A 22359-nucleotide genomic window follows, 5' to 3' on the forward strand; every position below is an offset into this window, starting at 1 on the left:
TGCATGGTAACATCTGGGGATGTGGAGGGTCCGTGCATGGTAACATCTGGGGATGTGGAGGGTCCGTGCATGGGGATGAGAGGCCAATGATGATACCAAGGCGGCCAGCCTGCTGTAGGCTGCTCTCGGGCTTTCGTACGACTTCCTGTGGTGCTTTCCCAGGCCTCAGTTTCTCTAGGTTTTCTAAGGGCTGCTCATTCCTGCTCTGTGGCCTGCTTTGGATCTAAGAAGCATGGAGCTTCTGACGGCAAGTCCCACTTTGGGCCGTGGGAACACTCTAAATTTCAAGTGCTTCTAACCATCTGAAAGCCAACAAGTGACAGACAGTGGCAGTTGCCAGAGTCCGTAGAGCTGACCCCTTTGCTTGCATTGTTCAAGGGTTACAGGTGGGCTACCTGGACCACCCACACCCACCAGGTAATTCCCAAAGCCCAGATTTGCTTTCACAGGTCCCCCCTTAAGCCTTTGGTTTTTCCTCCCTGCCAAGCAGATTATGGCACTTATCAGAGTGTGACATTTACAAAATGACTCAGGAGCTTCAGACAGAACAGTCATCAGATGTTCAGTTTCTGTGTCTTTCAACAATTGATATAAAAGAGTGGGTGTTTCTAGGGAAATCCCAGTTACCCTAGATGTTTCCTAAAAAGTACATGCTCTTAGGAACTGTTCGAGGAAACAGGATTCTTTTTGAATTGAACAATTGGAACTTTCTAATCAATGAGATGCTCTAAGAAGGCAGGAGTTATGTTTCTGAAACTAATTCTAAAGGGTGTGGGGCGAGTGTCTGCCCTCCTCACGTCTCCGCCCTCCTCACGTCTCCGCCCTCCTCACGTCTCCTCTGCCCTCCTCACGTCTCTGCCTCTAGGCCGCTTTTGACAGTGGCTCAGCTCCAGCTCTGGCTGTATGGTCATCTCAGCAGGGACTAAAAGCTTCCTTTGGTGGTAATGTAACTCTTAGAGCTCACTGCCTCATTGAACGTACACTTTGGTCTTGTGTGTGAAGAACGCTACAGAGGAAAGTGCATTAGTAGCTCTATTCAGCCTTCCTTGAAGGGGTAAACAAATACTACCTTTATTAGCTAGTTTGTCACGTGGCATTGCAGCTTCTTCCATCAAAAGGAAGTGTGTGTGAGTGTGTGTGTGTGTATGTGTGTGTGTGTGTGTGTGTGTGTGTGTGTGTGAGAGAGAGAGAGAGAGAGAGAGAGAGAGAGAGAGAGAGAGAGAGAGAGAGAGATCTTTTGAAACCCTTGATTTTGTGTTCAGCCATGTGAGTCGTTTTGGTCAATGGGATGACAATAGGTATGACACCAGCAGAAGCATGAGAAGCATTTGTACTTTTGGTCTGGCTTTTATCCCATCAATATCAGCAGTAGAGAGTGACCAGCCTAGTCAATTGGATGAAGAGACACAATGACTAGAGTCTATTCTGCCCTAGATTGGCTGGCAGCTCTACAACAAAGCCCCACAGTGAAGGCCGATCCCAGGCAACATCAGCAGAGCCATCTACATGATCACCCAGCCATGTGATCTTGTGTTGTGCCATGTTGAGAAGGGTTGTCCCAGAGCCCCTCAGTGGCACAGAGAACACAGCTAGCATGTTTCTGATGACGTAGGAGCTAGACACATAACTACAGAGGCTGGGATAGCACAGTGTAGCGGAAGGAGTGTTGTTTTATCTTGGAATTATTTACCAGTGAGTTGTCAGACAGAAAATAAATTGCCACCTGACTACTTTCCACAGCTACACGTGTTAAGATCAAGGACTTTGTCCATATGGCAGCTTGGGTTTGGGGAACTGAAACTCTCATTTAAGAAGCCTTTGCCTGGTTTCACAAAGCCTGCTTTTAGAAACCTCGTGATTTCTACATTTCCTCGCAATTCCCATTTTTATGACCCCCTCTTTCATTTTCTAGTTTTATTCTGAGGTTTGCGTCAGGTACCTGCAGTAGCAGACCTTCAGCTCATGAGAGACTCACAGCAACGCTGTAGATCTGGAGAGCAGGTCCTGATGGTACTTACTGTGGAGTGGTCATGTTGAAAGATGTAACCAGAGCCATGGCTTTTCTTGCTGTCTAGTGGGGCTCAGCTGTCCTTAAGTCTGATCTTAGCATTTCCAAGTGGGGATTTTACAAGATTCATGAAAATAGAGTGCCCTGAAATGATAAATGGGGATTTATTACCTTCAGATGCCAAACTGAATTCCTTCTAATCTCGTCTAAAAATGGAGTACTTAGCACCATCTCGCATATAGCACTGTTCTTGATGGCCTGGCTGAGCGAATCTTTCCAGTAATGCCATGGAGTAGTTACAGGGGTCATGCTTCTCTCCAGTCCCCCAGACTTCCTCATTTACCCATGTTATTCCCACTAAGCTGCGGGGAGCCGGCAGACAGCGCTCAGGGGAACTAGCCATACAGCCAGTCTACTGAGGTCATAACCTCTCTCCCACTTACCCACTCAGCTCTGTCTCCTCATCTACAAACAAGAACAGCATCAGAACTTCCTTATGGAGACCCAGGAGATGCTCGGAACAGCAAATTATATAAGTGCTGGCTTTTATAATTGTGATTTAAAACTTTTATAAATTAAGGTGGTACAATTTATTGAACCTGATGACATTCCAAAGATTATTTGGAGACCTAAATATAAACCCTTTCTCCCCCAAATCGGCTTAGGTGAACAGTGTAAGCTTTTCTGATGTGACAGCACCACAGAGGAGTCCTCTGCGCACAGGTACAGTCCTGCAGAGAGGACAAGGCAGACAGAGACCCTACTTCTGGATGTTTTCAGACAAGCTGCTATGGAGGTTGCTACAAGGGTCATCCTTTTGTAGGTCACACTGTGCTACAAACTGCTGTTCCTACAAGAACTGCTCGCAGGATAAAAACCTCATTCTCCTGACCTGAAACTTGGCTCAGAGGGGAGGCTCAGCTAGAGAGACAAAGGAAGACATCGGGAACATCACACAGAAGGGAAATGACTCTCAGGATGGGAAACACCAGGAACATCAAGGAGGAGCTCAGTCTCATGATGTGGGAGGGACTCCGGGAAGGGCTGGACTTAGCTTGACCGGACAGGAGATGAGAGCTCTCTAGAACCGTGTGGAGCTCAAGACAGCAGTCATTTGACACCAGATGTTAACGGGAACAAAGGGTTCAGAGACAATTTGGACTAAGTGAGTTTAGAAGCTATCTTGTGGACACACCTTTCTAAGGTAAGGGTTTTACCTCACCTCAGTGGACCTTAGCACTTTAGAGGGGTCTAAACATTAAACAGAAGACACTCCTAAACAGTATTTTGGTATATTAATTATTTTAGTATTTTGTGTATTAATTATACAGTAGATATGATAAAATTCACTACCCCACCATGCACATTTAATCAATTTCAACTTCCTCTCTCTTCATAAACACTCTCACAATGTCTTCCTGGCACTGAGAGAGAGGACTGAGAAGAGATCCCCACAGCTGGGAGTGAGGTGAGCAGCACTTCTTTCCAAGATGGGGTCTTGGTAAAGTGGCATTCCCAAATGAGCACCTGCAGCACCATCCAGGGTCACAGCCCTGAGGAGGACTCCCTAGGGAGTCCCGCTTGTTCACACACCTCTCAGTCCGGCTGGCCAGGCATCTTAGAATATAAAAGACCTCAGGCATTCTCCATACTAACTAAAGAAGAATAAAGTCCGATGACTCTCTAGTTAGAAATAATAAACACACACTATTAGAACAATATATTACAACAAATATGAAAGAGGGAAAAGTGAAGAACATGAAATTGTAAAGATTTTTATTTCACTTTTCAGAAGAAAAATTTCAAACATATACAAAACTGTAGGGAACTGAGCGCTGGACCATAGCGTCTCACCACCCAACCTCACCACTCAACAATTAGCAACAGTCCCGTTTCCTCTATACACTTGTCCATTCCCTGCCCCTCATGATTGTTTTGAAATAAATCATAATAGATCCTGGATATCATCTTACTGAACTGAAAAATATTAACATATATAGTGCTAAGAAACAAAAGGCTCCTTTATTAGTATACAATATTTTTATTCTTAGAGAAGTTCAAAAATTGCATTTTGATCATTATCTTACTTCCCTTTTGTGATAAGACACCACATCAAAGGCAACTTGCAATTTTAAGAGTTCATTGGGGGTTTACAGTTGCAGAGGGTTAGAGTCCATGACCATCATGGCGGGGAGCAGAGTAGCATGTAGGCAGACACGGTGCTGGAGCAGGAGCCTAGAGCTTACGAGCTTACGTCTGACCCACAAGCATGAGGCAGAGAAATAACTAGAGATGGTGTGGGCTTTTGAAACCTCAAAGTCTGCCTCCAGTGACAACCTCCTCCAGCAAGGCCACACCTCCTAATCTTTCCTAAACAATTTCACCTAGGGGGGACCAAGTATTCAGACATATGAGCCACAATTACCACAATTATATTCCTCTCCCTCTCTCCTCTTCAGTCCTCTTCATATCTTCTCTATTTGTTTTTTAAGAGACTCTCACGGCAACCATCTGAGTTATCTGGTTCTTTTGATCTTTCTTCTGTGATCTCCCCTGAGTCTTAAGTGTTGTGCTGAAGGGACATCAATCCCACAGGCACTTGCTTTGCATTTTGACCAGTTGTGGCTTTCTGTGATTGTCTCTGCCTGCTGCTTCTTTGAGAAGCTTTGAGAAGCTTCTTTGAGAAGAAGTGGGAGGTATACTATCTGTGGATGTAAGGGTAAGCTTTAGATCACAGTTAGAGATGCCATTGGTTTAGGAAGCTGGCAGGAATAGTGTCTCTCTAGAGTATATGGCTTTACTGGCCACAGGTAGTTGGCTGAATTTACAGTCCCTGGCATGAGTTCCCTCATGTTGATCAGGCTGTTAAGTCCAATTTAGCTGACTCTTGTGTACCTCCATGTTGTGAGTGTCACCATGGCGCCTTTCGGAAGATCACACCATCCTGGCTATCATGGTTCACTGGTGTTGCAGTTAGGTCTGACTGTTAGTAATTACTTCTCTCCATTGGCAGCTTGCTCGGCTCCTTCTGAAACTGTAAGAGCTAGTCCGCAGGGGGGAAGCCTCAAGGTCAGACCCAAATTGATTCTTCTAAATCCAGTATCCAAAATGTGTGGTGTCTTCAGTAAGAGGATCTTACCTTCTTTTTCTGAAAGGCACCAAGGGCCACAGCAACAGACTATATTGTCTTGGGAATCTCTGGGACTCCCCTGAGCAAAAACTCAAAGGAGGGTTTCCATGCTTGCCACTGGAGTTCTTGTTAAATAGTCTCCAGATGGTGTAATCTCAATCTCTCTCTCTCTCTCTCTCTCTCTCTCTCTCTCTCTCTCTCTCTCTCTCTCTCTCTCTCTCTCTCTGTGTGTGTGTGTGTGTGTGATTTTAAGTATCCATAAAATAACATAATTTCCTATGGCTTTTTCAAACATTTTTTTAATGTTACTTCTCCCTCCTCCTTCCCTCTCCCTCCTCCTTCCTCCTTCTCTCTCCCTCCTCCTTCCTCCTTCCCTCTCCCTCCTCCTCCCTTCTCCCTCCTCCTCCCTTTCCCTCTTCCTCCTTTCTTCCTCCTCCTCCCTTTCCCTCTTCCTTCCTTCTCCTCTTCCTTCCTTCTCCTCCTCCTCCCTCTCCCTCCTCCTTCCCTCTCCCTCCTCCTTCCTCTCCCTCCTCCTTTCCTCTCCCTCCTCCTTCCTCTCCCTCCTCCTTCCCTCTCCCTCCTCCTCCCTTCTCCCTCCTCCTCCCTCCTTCCTCCTCCTTCCTTCTCCCCCTGAGCTGCTCTCCTTTCTCCCTCTCGGGTAAGTCCCTCCTCACCACTTACTTTTCAGTTCAGCTACTAATGACTGAGGCTCACAACCCAAACTCCTGTAAAAAGCATACCACAAAAGGTACTACCAATCCCACATCAATATCTTCTAAATAACATTAAACATTTCCTTGCCAGCCCTATAACATCTTGCAGGCTTTTTCAACAAGGAGCTGTGCTGGTTGGGTTTGGTTTTCTTTGTTTGTTTGTCAACTTGATACAAGTTGTGATCATCCAGGAAAAGGGGGACCTTAATTGAGAGACTGCCTCAATCAGATTGGTCTATAGGCAAGTCTGTGGGGCATCTTCTTGACTGGCAATCCACGAGGGAAGGCCCAGCCTGCTGGGTGGTGCTACCCTGGGTTACGTAAGAAAGCAAACTGATCAAGCTATGGAAACAGCATTCCTCCATGGTCTCTGCTTGAGCCCCACCTTCAATCCCTGCCTTGTGTTCCTGCCCAGCGTCCCTTGCTGATGCACTGTCACCAACAAGGTAAAGTAAATTCTTTCCTTCCCACGCTGCTTTTTGTCCTGATCACAGTAACAGAATAAAACAAAACAACACCTCGAACAGGAGCCAAACCAGCCCCATCCTTTATCACGTGTCTCACTTCACCTCCAGGCTCCTCTGCCGTCTTCCTTTTCTTGTGCACGATCCTGATTAAAGACTGGTTATTTGTATTATAATCTTGGATTGTGGTTATTGTATCCCTCAATAGATGTAATTAATCATTATATTCCTCTTCTCATATACTTCCTGTAAATTTTAATTACTCGATAGACTTCATATTCAAGCTCATTTTTTTACAAGACTTTATGGGTAATGTCATAACTTCTAATAGGAGACAGATGCTACCTTATTGCCTCACTTTCCATGATATTAACAGCCACTGATGATTTACTAGGTCCATTCATTCACTCATTAGGTTTACAAAATGGTGAGTTTAATGTTGATATTGTTTATCAATCAGCTTCTATGAGTTCAAGCTTGTCCCTATAAAGAAAAAATACATTTTGATTTTTATTAGTTTTCAGAATAACTTTGTCTCTAGTCATCTTTCAAAATGATTGATATGGTGTTCGCTGTATTTAGAAGCCTCATGGAGTCATCCACTTGTGATGCAGGGGCATCACAAGAGTCCCTGACAGGTGGTAGCAGTTTCTTGGAGAAGAGATACAGTTTTAAGGGATCTCTGCCTCTTAACATAGCAGCAAACGTAAGGCCGGGGGAAGAAGGCAGAGTCATGTGAGACAGTAACTAGCCACTGTGGCTGGAACTTCTGGTCCTTAGCAAGCAGCACATTTTAGAGGATGTTTTAAGATGACAGGAACACTTAGCCTGGCTGTTCCTTAAAAATAATATTTTCCAAACAAAACCACCCCCAAAGCACAAGCCTAGCACGAAGCAGGTGTAGTCTGGCACTCTATAAATGAACATCTGAAGTGCAAACCTGCTGCCTCACAAACCTGGTAAAAGTAGAAGAGAGAAGAAACTCAGAGTCTGGCTTGAGTGGGTAGAAGCTGCCGCTTAGGCTGCAGTAAAGTTCCAGGCTCTGTACCTGTTGACTGTGTGTTATTTACTGATGGATGTGTGATTGTTGCAGCCAATCAGCTGTCCTTGGGATGTGGGATTTAAAAGGGCTTCCAAGACCAACTAGCTTCTTACCTACCAAACAGGGGAAAAGGCTTAATTTAGTTCTGCTGTCCTCAGAGGTCTCTAGGCTCATTCTCCATCCTTACGTCAAGTGACAGCCCTTGGCTGCGTTCATACCTATTCCATTGGTTTCTTTGTCTAGTTTCACTCTGCCCCATTGGGAAATATAAATTCATAGATTACTCTGAGAAAATGTCAATTGGAACTCACAGGTGGAAGAAGAGAAGTCTGTTCCGAGTCCCCATGGGTTTCTGACAATCTAGAGTGATTCACAAAACTGCTCCAGTACCACATTCACTCGGGAGGTTACAGGGACCAGATTCCTGGGTTCACTGATGAACTCTCTAATTTGGTACCTTGTGTGGGGGGGGGAGTGGTCTGAAAGTTTACAATGTCTGTTGGAAACAGATCTGCTAACACACACTACATTCTGATCTAATAGGGAAGACTGATCACGGTAAAGTACACACTTCTGTCTTTATTTGGCAGGTGAGGCTAGCCGTCTGCCAAGCTCCCTGGGCAGAATTATCAGCATGTACTTTACCTTGCTCAGTCTTCCCTCTATCAGCTGAGCATGCTCTGGCCGGGCTGTACAAACAGGAGGGTGTCAGGAATGCCGTTTGCAAGCAGCAAGGCGGCAAAAGCTGTCTGTGTCTTTCCTCTGGGAAGACGACACAGCCATGCCACCTTGGCCCTGCCCTTTGGGAAGATGACATATTTAGGATGTAGAACAGAAGGTTTCGAGATGGATGTTGTAGCTGTAGTCTCGGGTACTTGAGGGGGTGAGGTAGGAGGATCACTTGAGCCTTGGTGCTCAAGGCAAGCTTTGGCCAATTCAGCAAGACTCCATCTCAAACCCCAAAGCAAGACATGACGATTTATACGTACATCATGAAATGAGTGTCACAGCCAAGCTAGTTATTGTCTGTCCCATGGAATAATTATCTGTATTATTATCTTTACTATTATTTTGGTAGTAACGAGGACACTTGATCTCAGTACATGTCAAGTAAAGAACACACTCTCCTTATTGGTTATTATACTCTATATTAGGTCTCTAATGTTCATTGTCTTATAACTAAGGGGTTTTGCTGCCTGACAACACCTCCCCTTTCCTCACATCTCTCAGTTCCTGGTAGCCACTATTCAGGCGTTGGTTGCCATGAACTCAACTTGTTTTATTTTATTTCACTCAACACAATGTTTTCATGATTCATCCACCTTGTTGAGATGACAGATTTCTTTTTAGGGTTAAGTAATATTGCTGTGTATGTGAGAGAGAGAGTTTCTTTATCAACTCATCTGTCGTTGAGAGTCTGTTCTCTCTCTCTCTCTCTCTCTCTCTCTCTCTCTCTCTCTCTCTCGTGTGTGTGTGCGTGTGTGTGCGTGAATGAGTATTTGCCTGCATATATGTATTGTACCACAAATGCATTCATCTGGTGCCTGTGGTGGTCAGGAGAGGGTGGTGGATACCCTGGAATTAGAGTTATAGATGGTCTCGAAGCACTGTGTGGATGCTAGGAATGGGACCCTTGGTCCTCTACAAGAGCACTAACTGTTCTCAAACACTGAGCCAACTCTGCAGCCCCTACAGTCTGGGTTCTAAGTGACCTGTAAAGGCCCTCGAGTTAAAGGCCTGCTCGCCAGGACTGTCCCCTCTACCTTATCATGCAACCTTTAAGAGGACAGAGTCACTGGGGAGAAGACCCCCAAAGGGGGCTTGGGGCTTGGCCCCTTCTTTTTCTCTTTAACTTACTGACCATAAAGTAAGCAGCTGTACCATCTGGCACCTCCAGCAGAGGCCTAACCCTGACGGGCCTGCATGATCAGGAGCTGATACCTCTAAAACCATGAGCCAAATTAACCCTTTCTCTTTAATAGTTGACAACAGCAGGTGTTTTTATGGTAAAAGAAAACTGACTAACCCAAAGACTTAGGTTGTGTGTTCCTGTGGCCATTGTGAATATGCATGAGCATGGGATGCCAGACTTCACACTGAGATACTGGCTTAGTTTCTTTTGGGTCTGTAGCCAAAAGTAGGATTGCTTAATTACACAGTATTTTTAATTTTTGGAACCTTTACATTGCTTTTCAAGTTGGCTGTATTCATGTATATCCCTTCAGTGTTCAGTGTTCCCTCTTCTACATATCTTGTGACTTCTAATGATGTCATGTTAACAGCTGTGGGGTGATCTCCCATGGGTTTTATGTATGCCCTTCTATGCCTCATCTTTGGAGCAGTGTCTATTCCATAGTTATGCACACTTTATTATGATTTTAGTTAAAGATTTTTATTTTAGTGTATGAATATTCTGCCCACTTGTATGTCTGTGTGCCACCTGCATGCCTGGAACCTAAAGAGAGCAAAGGGGACATTGGATCTGCTGGAACTGGAGTCATAGATGGCTGCAAGCTTCCATATCAGTGCTGGGAATTGAACTCAAGTCTTCTGGAAGAGCAACAAGCACCCTTAACTATTAAGTCATCTCTCCAGCACCCTCCTTTACCCATTTTAATTAGGTTGGGTTTTGGAAGGGTTGGTTGGTTTGGGTTTTTGTTTTTTGTTCTTTTTCAAGACAGGGTTTCTTTGTAGCCCTCACTGTCCCAGAACTCACTCTGTAGACCAGGCTGGCCTCAAACTCACAGAAGTACACCTGCTGTTGCCTCCATAGTGCTGGGATTAAAGGCTTGTACCAGAGGGCCTGGCTCCACCTTAGAGATAGGACCTTGCACTAAACCTGGAATTCCCTGGGAATTCACCATTCAGCCAGACTGTTTGGCATTGACTCCAAGGACCCTCCTGTTCTTACCTCCCAGTGCTAGGATTCCAGGTAGACACCGCGACCCTTGACTTGAGTTAAAATGAGTGCTAGGGATCCTAACTTGGTTCCTTGTGCTTTTGAGTCAAGCATATTGCCTGCTTGGCTGTCTCTCCAGTCCTGTATGCATGGTTGGTGTCGGGCTCCCCATTCTGCACCGCTGATTCTGTGTCTACATTTACGTGAGTGCCATACTCTTTTGATTACTGTAGCTTTGCAACATAATAATCAGAAAAGAGGACGCCTCCAAACTTTTCCCTTTTAATATTTCTTCGGCTATTCGAGGTTGCATGTGAATTTTAGATTTTTGTTCTAGTTCTATGAAAAACGACAATGGAATTTTGTTGGTGCCTGTATTGAATTTATACACGTGGTTCGAATAGTATGGACGTTTCAAATAAAATCTTTTAATTTAGGAACACAGGATACTTTTCTACTTCCTTGTGTGTTCTACAGTTTTTCCTGTACCAGCATCTCACCAGTTTTCAGTGTACCAGAAACCACGCTCTTGCCATCCATGCACTGCTTTATGCTGTACGTCATGTGTCCCGGGCTTGCCGCCTGGGGCTGAAGAACGGCCAATTCAGCCCCGGCTCGCACGTTTTCATACCAGCTCCAAAATACAAAGAGTTAAAGGCTGTCTCTACATGAAGAGGAGCTGCAGGAGGCATGTCTCCCAAAACTTGTCAGTGGACATTTTCTGGTGTCTTCTTAGCGCTGGGTCTCACAGCTACAAAGAAGACTAGAAAAACAGGTAGGGACTTCGAGGAGAGCCTAGATCAGCCGTGATTCATCCGTTTAGGGTGAGCATATTGTTTCATTAAATCATCTCAGTTCTCCTAACAAGAAAGGAAGGGCTGTTGCCTAGGTAACAAGGATATGCCACACCTGGAACTTCAAACAAGATTGGCTAATTGGTGGATGGCTGGTAAAAAAAAAAAAAAAAAAAAATTACAAAGCCTGTTGTCAACAACAAAAACAAACAAAAAAACACCATACAGACTCTGCCTCTTTTATTTGGATCTAGCATTGTGTGCATGAAAGACGCAGTTTAGACACCACAAAGCCTACTGTGGAGTCTGATGGCAGAGAGAAACCACTGCACTCCAGTTCCCTTTATAGACACGATGCTCGAGCTCTCAGGAGAAGGCAGCTATTCCTTCCCACACCCCCCACTGGATGAGGAGGTTTTATGTTCAGCAGTGTAAGGTCAACCTTGTTGTCGAGTTGACCTGCTAATTCCTTGCTCCATTAGCAAGGAGCTAAAATGAAGAAAATCAATCACTCGCCCAGGCATCCCCCTCCACTCTCCAGTCTACTGCAAATTCTTCAGCTACAGTTCTACTCAGCAAGAGCAGACCCATAATGCCTTCCGTTTTGGGTGCACAGGGTCCACTGTGGACCCCTCTGTCTCTTTATTTGTTTACCGATGTGGTACCTTCTATCCATCACTACTGATCTCATCAAATGTAGGTCACACAAAACCAAATCCAATTGTCCAAAATGAGTCAGGTATGCAGAGATGAAACTTAGGTGGACCATAATCATAATACCTCTCTCCTTCCTCAACAGCATTTGCCTCTCCCAACTTTGGGTTTCCATAAATTCCCTAAATTGAGAGTACCGTGTGACTTGCTGGAACGGAGGATACCCTGGACAGCCTAAGCAGAAAGGGATGCCATCAGCAAGCTTCTACTGGTTTTGAGTGGAAGTCATTTTCTTTCCAGAATACTGCAGGGATAGTGGGGAATGCAAATCGCTCTGGCTGGGGAATTACCAATAATGATCAGGGCAGTAAAGCATGCCCTGTCCCCTCCAGCCCTCCCCAACCCCTGACCAAGCAAATCTCAAGTAGAAACACCAGCTATGCACATTGCCAAAGCAGCCTTTTGCTTTCCATGGTGGTCAGTGAAATGGGTTAGGAGCTCAGATGTAAAACTTATATACAAACTAATTTTGGTGGGTTTTTCTTTAACAGAATAAAATTAATCCGCTTTTAATCACTACACATCCTTTCCAGAAATTAGGTAACTTACAATTTCTAATTTCTTAATTCATAAATGTACATGCATATAATAAACTTTATATATACTAACTATCACCAGCTCATGTTTTAGTGGTATCTGTTATTTCTCTATTACCTACTGTATTCTTATTTTGCCTTGATACATATATGCACATATGTAAGTATCTACCAATGTCAGCAAGTTGTACATCATTCTTTTTCTTTGTGCTCAAAAAACTATATAGAAATATATCATTGTTTATTTTTTTAAAAAAACCATATAATTCGTATGTACTTGGTTTTAGCTTGTACAAACTCCCTCTCCCAAGTCAAGCTGGAAGACTCTAACTTATTATTTTTAATGAATGACTTTATCATGGTGTGGATGCCCACCAGTTAGTTAACAATTTCCCTGCTCAGCCTTAGTTTATTTTTGAATTTCTGTGGGGAGCCACTGTGAAACATGCTTGGATATATTTTATTATGTGCTGATTCTTTTGCTTCCGTGGGCTGGATTCCCATCGGTGGTTATTTCAAGGATGAAGAGTATATATTTAAAACTTTAATAGTTAGACAAAATTGCTTTCTAAAAGGCTGTAATCACTCACATTCCACAGCAAAGTAAGGTAAGGATGTTCTCCTTGGAAGGGAGACCCCTTAAACAACTGTGAGCCGTCAAAGATGGATGTCGACTCAGTAGGTCCAAAACCGTGTTTAATGATGCCCTTCCCCCATGGAACACCCAGAGTGACAGTAGGAAAGGAAGAGGTTGATGATAAAAATCAAAGTAGCCACAGTTGTCCTTACAACAAAAGAACCCTCGATTGGCTTTAGAACCACCCCATTAAGTGTCTCCATGTCCTCAACAACAGCCAATCTGCTGAGGATTCTGTTTTCTTCCATAAACGCCCCTAAATAACCCCCCCCACTAAATAAACCAAACCCCACTGCCAATCCATAGGCCTCGGCCAGTGTCCTTCCCCTTCACACAGAGGGAAACTAAAGCCGATAGGGTGGGAAGAAACACAGCAGGTCTAGTCTGACAGATTTCAGATTAAACAGAAACAGATTTAGGAAGAGCTATTCTCTTTTAGTAAGTAGCACACCAATATGTAAATCATTGCTCAAAAAAAATTGTCAAAATAGTGCTAGAAATTCCTAGAAGGTGGTATCCTAGGTGGTATCCTACCCAGATTCCAACCCTTCCCCACTGTAGGGCTTGTCAGTACATTCCAGAGAAGCCAGAGATTCTTGTGTCATGACAAGAGCCAAGCTTTGCTACTGTCTCATTTGCACACCAGTGGCACAGGGCAACTTGGCACCAGGCCGTGTCCAGTTTGAATCAGGACTTTCGGAAGTGCCACCTACCAGCAGGTCCCTTTGAAGAACCAGGCACACTTTGAACTCAGAACCTAGCAGTAACCTGGTGATGCTAGCTATAGCTCTCCTTCTGGGAAGAAGGGAACCAGAGAGAAGCGAGTCATGGTGTCTAGGTTGAGGATGGCTGTATTATTGGTCAGGGCTCCTCAGCCGACAGGCATCAGTAGGGAGTATGGGACATCACAAGCTCAGGGTGGTACCGTGGTATAGAGCAGTCAAAGGCAATCCCTGTGTTCGGGTTTTCAGTCTCATCAGAACGGAGAGCCTAAGGCAGGAGAAGATAATGATGGAAGAGAGAGTGTGCTCGTTGCTTGCTGAGTTCTATGGACAATACAGATCCCTGGACTCTGCTGGCAGTTCGGAGAAGGGAGCCAGGAGATGAGTTTCCTTCGAAGCCCAAGGTGCCTGGCCATCTGAGAGATGAGGCTCTAATGACCCCTTTCACTGATTTCTTAAAACCCTCAGTAATGGTCTCTAATTTCAGAAGCTCCTGCAGGCCTCAGTTTACTCCAGTCTTTTCCTGTGTGGCCTCCTAGGGACTCATCAACAAGCTCTGCTTGTTTCTTCTTCGAAAACTCTGTTCTTTCTCCCAATGCCTCTGGCCTGAGCCCATCCCCGGGGGCTGCCATTGAACCTAATCTGGGCAACTTACTCACCAGGGTTAATAACAACACAGACTTCCTAAGAAACAGGATTAGAAATAGCTTCAGACCAGGCAGGTAAGAAGCGGAGAAACACTAGTCAGAGCTATTTGCAACAAGTAAGTGACAAGTGACTGGCCCGCCCCCATGTCTCCCACTCCGTGTCCCTTAATCCTGGTGTGTGACAGCCGTAAGACATGAGGAATCGTTACTGTTAAACGCCACATTTCCTTGCCTCTGAGAAGCCATCAAAATAAGGTACACAGTCAATTCAATAGCAGCTTGTCAAGGAAAAAGACACACTTGTCATACTGAATTTATACGTCAGATGTAAGACCCCGATCATTTCAGTAATGAGGAGATATGGAAAAGGGGCTCGGAATGCTACTCTCTCTAACCCAGTCCCTTGGCTCCACCTGAGGACAGGAGGAAGGGCCATGCGTCCTTTCTCACTTCACCCGTCTCGCAGGCTATGGCTCACTTATCTGCTTCATGCCACAGTGGTTTTATTAATGTACTATCTAGCCTCGACGGTACACTTCTTTGGGTCTGGGTCACAATGAGCAGACTTAAGAAGCCCCTCCCAGGCACGTTTCTACCCACCAGATTTAGTTCAACTGCTTCCCAAAGTCAATAAGAACAAGGCGAGGCTCTGGGACGGGCTTGTGAGTGCACTTTGCGTTGGAAGGTAGTGTTGTTCACTGACCCATCAAACAGGGAGACAGTTCCCAACAAGCCTGTGTGGTGCTGGGGACAGCTGGGTGGAGACACCAGTGACAAATGTCCAAGGGTGCCTAGGAGAAACATGACTGAATATGCGTTCCCTTGACTGATTTAGTAGAAAATATTTTAAAAATTAATGGGGTTTATTTTTTTTAATAAAAGATTTGGAATTATTGAAAAGTTGTTGTCTTAGTTAGGATTTTACTGCTGTGAACAGACACTATGACCAAGACAATTCTTTGTTTGGGGGGGGTGGAATTTTGAGACAGAGTTTCTCTGTGTAGCCCTGGCTGTCCTGGAACTCACTCTAGACCAGGCTTGCCTCGAACACAGAAATCCACCTGCCTCTGCCTCCCAAGTGCTGGGATTAAAGGCATGTGCCACCACTACCTGGTGACCAAGGCAATTCTTATAAGGTGAACATTTAATTGGGGCTGGCTTACAGGTTCAGAGGTTCAGTCAATTATCAAGGCAGGAACATGGCAGCATCTAGGCAGGCACGGAGAAGAGGAGCTGAGAGTTCTACATCTTCATTTGAAGGCCACTACGAGAAGACTGGCTCCCATGTGCTTAGGAGGAGGGTCTCATTGCCCACTCTCACAGTGGCACACTTCCTCCAACAAGGCCACAACTCCTAATAGTGCCACTCCCTGAGCCAAGCATATTCAAAACCGGCACAGTTGATATTAGCATGTTGTATTTGTTAAAATTGGCATGTTATCGTGAACCAAACAAAGTTTAAATTAGGATTCACTTTTAGTGCTGTTCATTTCTATGGGTTTAGACAGACCTACAAAGGCATGTGTGTAACACCACAACATCATACAGAAGTGAAACCGTCCGCTCTAAAAATCTCCACACACACCCACATCCCCTCCCTCCCTCACCCCAAACATGCTGCAGCCCCTAAATTTCTCTCCACCTCATCCCCTTGCCTGTCCCAGAATGTCAAGCATGTATAACCATACAGTGTGCAGTCTTCTTAAACTGGCTTCTTTGTATATTAATTGAGGTCCCTCCATACCATTTTGTGGCTTGATAACTTATTTCTTTTGATTGCTGATCAATATTGCATCATATGGATGGTCTGAAAGATATTTTGGTTACTTCTGGTTTGGGGCAACTATGAACAACACTGCATTAAATGACTGTATGTGGGTTTTGATGTGGACATAGTTTTCAGATCACTTGAGCACATACTAAGGGGACTGGTTGCAAGACTCCATGGTAAAAAACTGTTTTGCTTTGCAAGAAACTGCCAGACTGTCCCCAGGTTAGCTCTACCGTTTTTCATCTGTGTCATTTTCCCACATTCTTCCCAGTAGCCGGCATGTAATAGTTGCATTGTCTAACTTACATTTCCCTGATTATATACAATGCTGAACATTTTTTCATATGGTTGCCATCCATACATTAATTTGGTGGTCTATTCTGATACTTTTTTTATTGGATATTTTATTTACATTTCAGGTGTTATCCCCTTACCCCCTTTGCCCCCCCCCCCCCCGCCCAGGAACTCCCATCCCATCCTCCCTCCTCCTGCTTCTATGAGGATGTGCCCCCCCCACCTCCCTACCCTCGAATTCCCCCACATTTGGTGTCCAGCCTTCACGGGACTAAGGATCTCGTCTCCCACCCATGCCTGACAAGGCCATCCTCCCCTACATATACAGCTGGAGCCATGGGTCCCTCCCTATGTGCTCCCAGGCTGGTGGTTTAGACTCTGGGAGCTCTGGTTGGTTGGAATTGTTGCTCTCCTGATACTTCCTTTTAATTAGACTGGTTTCTTCTCTTTTCTTTCTTTTTTAAAAAAAAGTCATTAATGATTTTTTTAATGTGTGTGTGTGTGTGTGTGTGTGTGTGCGTGTGTGTGTACATGTGATCAAACGCTGCAGATGTTCAGGTGCCCTTGAAGGCCAGAAGGGGGTGTCAGATCCCCTGGAGCTGGACTTACAGGCAGTTGTGGGCCGCCTGGTGTGGGTTATGGGAAATGACCTCCTCTGGGAGAACAGTAAGTGATCTCAACCACTCGAGCCATCGCTGCAGCCCTCTTTACTTTCTTATGGGAATAATTCTGTTTCCAGCTCTGTTCCTCCAAGGTTAGGGCTTGTCCTTTCGTCGTATCTATTTCTTAAGCACTGGGAAAGTAACTACCCCAGCAGACAAACTTGGCCTGCCAATGACGGTTAGCCCTTATTACCGGGTGGACTTCTTTGGCAGTGCACAACTTTGGGCTTGCACTGGGCTGTGGATATCCTGAAAAGAACCCAATTCATTACCTTTAAAAGGAAAACCGGTTTGCCATGGCCACTTTTGAAGTGTGATGTCACTGTTGAGTGTGTGGAGTCTTTTGGTATGTTTGGTTATTAGTGCCCTGTCTTTTTTGACCTTTGTGTGTGTGTGTTTATTCAACAAATGTTAAGAGTTCTTAGAGGTGCCAGGGCTGGGACTGACTCATTTGAAAAGCAATCAGACCACCTCACATGTCTTGGACATCGTGTGTCTTACTTCAGGTTTCTACTGCTGTGACAAAAATGCCACGACCCAGAGCAACGTGGGGAGGAAGGGTTTACATATCCGGAGTCACAGTTCACTGAAGGAAGCCAAGGCAGGAAGGAACTCAAACTGGCAGGAACCTGGAGGCACAAACTGATGCTGGGGCCATGGAGGAGTGGGGCTTACTGACTTGTTCCTCATGTCTCGCTCAACCTGCTTTCTTATAGAACCTAAGACCTCCAGCCTGGAGATTGTCCCATCCACAATTTACTGGGTCCTCTTATGTCAATCACTAAGAAAATATTCTACAGGCTTACCTATAGTCTGGCCTTAGGGAGGCATTTTCTGACTGGAGGTTCCCTCCTCTCAGATGACTCTAGCTCTTGTCAAATTGACATAAGAACTAGCCAGTGCATAATGTAATGAGGTAAGCCAGCAAACTTCTCACTCGGCCTATGGACTCTCATGCAGAATGCCTCAGTACAATCCTCTGCACATCTGGATCCTGCCTCTCTCCTCAGCTTTCCCTTCAGGTCCGATACCTGGTTCCAACTTGGATTTTGACCCATTGTGCCTCTGATCCCAGGTGTACCTGGTACAAAGACACTCTCAGGAGTTCTTACCACAAAGAGTACACATCCCACAGCTTATACGGCCTAACTTAGATGGGATCAAAGAGAGATCCACAGGAGAATAGGATGCATCCTTGCTTCCAACAATCTAACTAAAAGAAGAGGGTGTTACTGCAAGTAGCCTATGGTTAGTGCCAAGGAGTCCTGAAGGCAGTAAGTATAGTTTGTCATATAGGAGGAGCCTTGTACTGGGACTGGAATTATCCCCCCACCCACTTTCCTCACAGGAAATGCTGACAGGGATAGAATGAGCCTTGGTGTCCAAGGTGCGGGGCCTGGACCAGTTCCTATCCTAGACCAAGTGAATTCCAAGTCTGTGTCTTGACAGCATCTGCAGACGTATAACCCATGGCAGTTTGAAAGCATCACGATGCATGGTCTTTACTTATCTCTTAGTTCTACACTTCAGCAATCTCTGACATTTACTGTGACCCTGTCAGGAGGCAGCTGCTTAGAGGTCCCTGGGAGGATGCTGGCTGACTGGCCCTGAACAAACCTGAGGGTGACCCAGCAACTAGGCTCTCATGCCAGGCATCCAGGCATGGCAGGCAGCCACTGGCTCTGTGGGTCAGTGTGACCTCCTGGAGAGTCATGCTGCTCTCCTGCCGGGGAAACAGCTTGACAGAGCACAGGGAGGTGGAAACCGGAGGTGGTGGCCACCCACATTTGGTGAGTTTTGTTGGTGCGTACGGGCTTCCCTTGGAGACCTGGCTTCACAACATGTAACCAGTCTTAGCCTCTGGGGTTACCCATCAGCTGGGCAGCCAGGGTAAGGGAAAAAGAAAGAAACTAGCCAGGAATATTGACGGTACCCCTTGAGGCTGAGGGCACAGAGAAGGGTCTCTGCTAAAATCTATTCCCTTGAAAATAACTCTTCAGGTGGCAAGAGCCTATGTTTTCATGTAGTTAATTGACTGCCTGGCAGAAGGGCACTGAGGAAGCACAGTGCAGTGGGGATCAGGAGCAGGGGCTCCAGGGTGACAGACAAGCCTCCCATAAGGTGAGACCAGATTCACTCATTCACATGACTGAGCCCTGGCAGGAGCCTAGGTGCTGGGAACACTGAATATTTACAGAGCTGATAGTTTGGATACTTTCCCAAAAAGCTTCCCAGCTCAAATATTTTCTTATTTTGTGTGGCATGTATGAAGTGTGCGTGTGTGTGTTGGGGGGGTCGTTACATGTATGTGGTTACATGTAACCTAAATACATGTGGTTACATGTATCCTAAAATAGAATATTTGAGGGCCCAGAGAGATGGCTCAGTAGTTAGGAATAGTTACACTCTTACAGAGGACCTGGGGTTTGATTCCCATTGAAGCTAACTATGGCCTCACATTTGGGTTACAAGTGAGAATTTTGTAACTTATCAGTTAGATATAAGAAGCTCAAATATCAGTTTTCTCACCTAAAAAATGAGAACAACCCCATTTTCACAAGTTGGTTTGAAGACGGAGCGAGGTGTTCAACACTGCATGTACTGGCCGTTTGTCTTGTGCTGGGTGGGACTATATCAGAAGGGAGCCATAAGCCACACACAGCTACTGAGCACTGCGATTCAGACTGACCAGCTATAATGTGCTGAATGTGAGAAACACATGCTGGTCACTGAGGACCCAGCATGCACAGAAGAATGCAAAATATCTCATTGATAACCTTTATATTGATTACATGTGGGGAGCATAGCACTCTGAATACAGTGATGAAGTAAATCAGTTAAGATTTCATTCCTTAGCTGGGCAGTGGTGGCGCACGCCTTTAATCCCAGCACTTGGGAGGCAGAGGCAGGCGGATTTCTGAGTTCGAGGCCAGCCTGGTCTATAGAGTGAGTTCCAGGACAGCCAGGGCTACACAGAGAAACCCTGTCTCAAAAAACCAAAAAAAAAAAAAAGAAAAAAAAAAGATTTCATTCCTTTTCTTATGACATATGACATCCCTTCATCTATTGTGTGTATGCATATATGCATGCGTCAGGGTGCCTTTGTACCAGGGTGTGCATGCGGAGCTCAGAGGACAATGTGTGAAGCTGTTGTTCTCCTACTGTGTGGGTCCCAGGCATGATGGCAGTGCCTTTCCCACTGAGCCGTTTCACTAGCTCGATGTTAAGTTCATCTGGTTTTTTTTTTATGTTGTTAATGTGCTGCTGGTAAATTTGGAATCCCATAGGTGGCCAATGTTCTATTTCTATTGTATACCATTGACCTCAGAGAAATTAAAGTGGGCTTCTGCTGGACTCTGGTAGTGTGCGTGATGTGCTGGGAAGAAAATATCCACACTTGCACTCAGACCAAGAGAACCCACTGGAAGGCAGAACTGAGGAGGAGGAGGAGGAGGAGGAGGAGGAGGAGGAGGAAAGAAAGCAGCACGGTGACTCCAGTTAATAATAATGGGTTGGGCAGGTAAAATTGCTAAGAAGGTACATTCTAAGTGTTCTCAACACAAAAAAATAAGTCGGTGAGGTAGTAAGAGTATAATTTAGCCATCCGATACTGTATGCATATTTAGAAATATCATGTTGTATATCACAAATGTGTATAATTTTAGTCAATTAAAAAAATAAGTAGGAAGGAAAGGGGAAATCAGGTGTATAGGGTTCCATGGAAAGTCTTGAGGAGCTCAGGAGATCATGGGTAACTATTAGTCAGGGTTCTTGAGAGAAACAGAATTGGTTGAATGAATATATATATTATATATAATACATATACATAATATATTATATAACATATAATACATACTATATTATGTATAATGTAGAATATATAAAATATGAGTATTCTAATAAATCATATTTATATATAATTTCAGTTAGGCAAACAATGACTGTCTCCAGAGGGAAAGTCCAAGAAATCCAATAATTGTTCAGTCCACGAGGCTGGATCTTAGCTGGGTCCTGGTATATGCTGGGACCCTGAAGAAGTAGACTCTAATACCAGTGAAGTAATAAATTTGCCAGCTGGAGTGAGGGTAAGTAAACCAAAGCAGAAGCCTCCTTCTCCCAAGTCCTTAATATAGACTGCTACCAAGGGATGGGGCCCAGATCCAGGGTGGGTTTTCCCACCTCAAATGATCCAGTCAGGAAAATTCCCTCATAGGAATATTCAGCTGCTTGGGATTTAGTTAATTCCAGGTATGGGCAAGTTGACAACCATCACAATAGGCAAAAGACAGACTCCATGGGATGTACACAATCCTTAAGGGATGAGTCTGTGATTCTCCCATCATGCCTTGCATATGTTAGGTACCTGAGGGTTGCTTGTTCTTTGCAAGGCACTGGGACTGGGGGCCTGAGGGGAAGCAGTGACAGTAAGTCAGAATGAACACAGAACACTTATTTTAAAAGTCTACAGTCTCACTGCACTGGGGAGGGCTGCGTACCTGGGAACATAGGACAAAAGTTGCGTAGACAGGACAGCAGCTTAGAACAGATAGGATACATAGTAAAACCACCTCTGATCTTCTTTTCTGGGCCTCCAGGGCTCATGTTCTCATGTTTCCACACACGCAGTATAGTAAGGCTGGCCGCCGAGAAGCATGCTGGAACACTGTGATACGCCCTGTGCACACCTCGGTAGACCTAAGCACTCATTTGACCATATCAACTTGCTTCTCACTTAAGACACTGCTGAGTCCCTACCCGGTACCCACACTCATCAGCTCTGGAGGCTATGGAGATAACTGATTCCTCAGCCCTGCCACCACTTTGAGCAGGACAAACTGTGTTCCACAGGTTAAACTCAGCCCCATCTGCTTTTCCAGACAGCATTCTATTGGAATACGGTAATGTCCACTCTATGACAGATTGTCCGGCTACTTTTGTATCAGTGTGATAAGGTCTATATGGCCCATAAAACCTAAACTATATTTACTACCTGTCACATTTTAGAAAATGTCTGCTGTCCCCCATCTTAGAGTAACAGACATGTACGCAAAGAATGGCTAGATGAGAGAACAAAGAATGACTGGATGAGGTAGAACGCAAGAAGACAGTCCTCAACAGGGAGCCTCAAGCTGTGTCCTGGAGGAACAGAGCTGGCTCAACAGACAACGGGGATGGGAAAGCACTCAGGACTCCACAACAACAAACAGCTGCCTGTGTGAACACAGAGTCTGCTCTGGGTACAGCCTGGGTCCTGCTTCTGGATCCAATCCCATCATTCTCCCTCTGTTCAGGATGTTGACTGTACTCCCTCCCTCCCTCCCTCCCT

General features: G+C 45.1%; 1 protein-coding gene across 2 annotated transcripts in view; it reads right to left on the reverse strand.

Moving 5' to 3' along the window:
- Tmem266 (transmembrane protein 266) overlaps nt 1–22359 on the reverse strand; it is a 114864-nt gene that overhangs the window by 58697 nt on the left and 33808 nt on the right. For both annotated transcript variants that reach the window (XM_028781574.1, XM_028781573.1), the window contains exon 2: nt 2019–2152. Coding sequence is in view for 1 of the 2 variants with exons in the window: in XM_028781573.1 (XP_028637406.1) it covers nt 2019–2056 (38 nt within the window). In the remaining variant the exon portion in view is untranslated. The remainder of the gene's footprint in view (nt 1–2018; nt 2153–22359) is intronic.

The sequence above is a fragment of the Grammomys surdaster genome, unplaced genomic scaffold, assembly GCF_004785775.1.
Source record: "Grammomys surdaster isolate TR1022 unplaced genomic scaffold, NIH_TR_1.0 472, whole genome shotgun sequence".
In the NCBI taxonomy this organism is placed as follows: Eukaryota; Metazoa; Chordata; class Mammalia; order Rodentia; family Muridae; genus Grammomys; species Grammomys surdaster.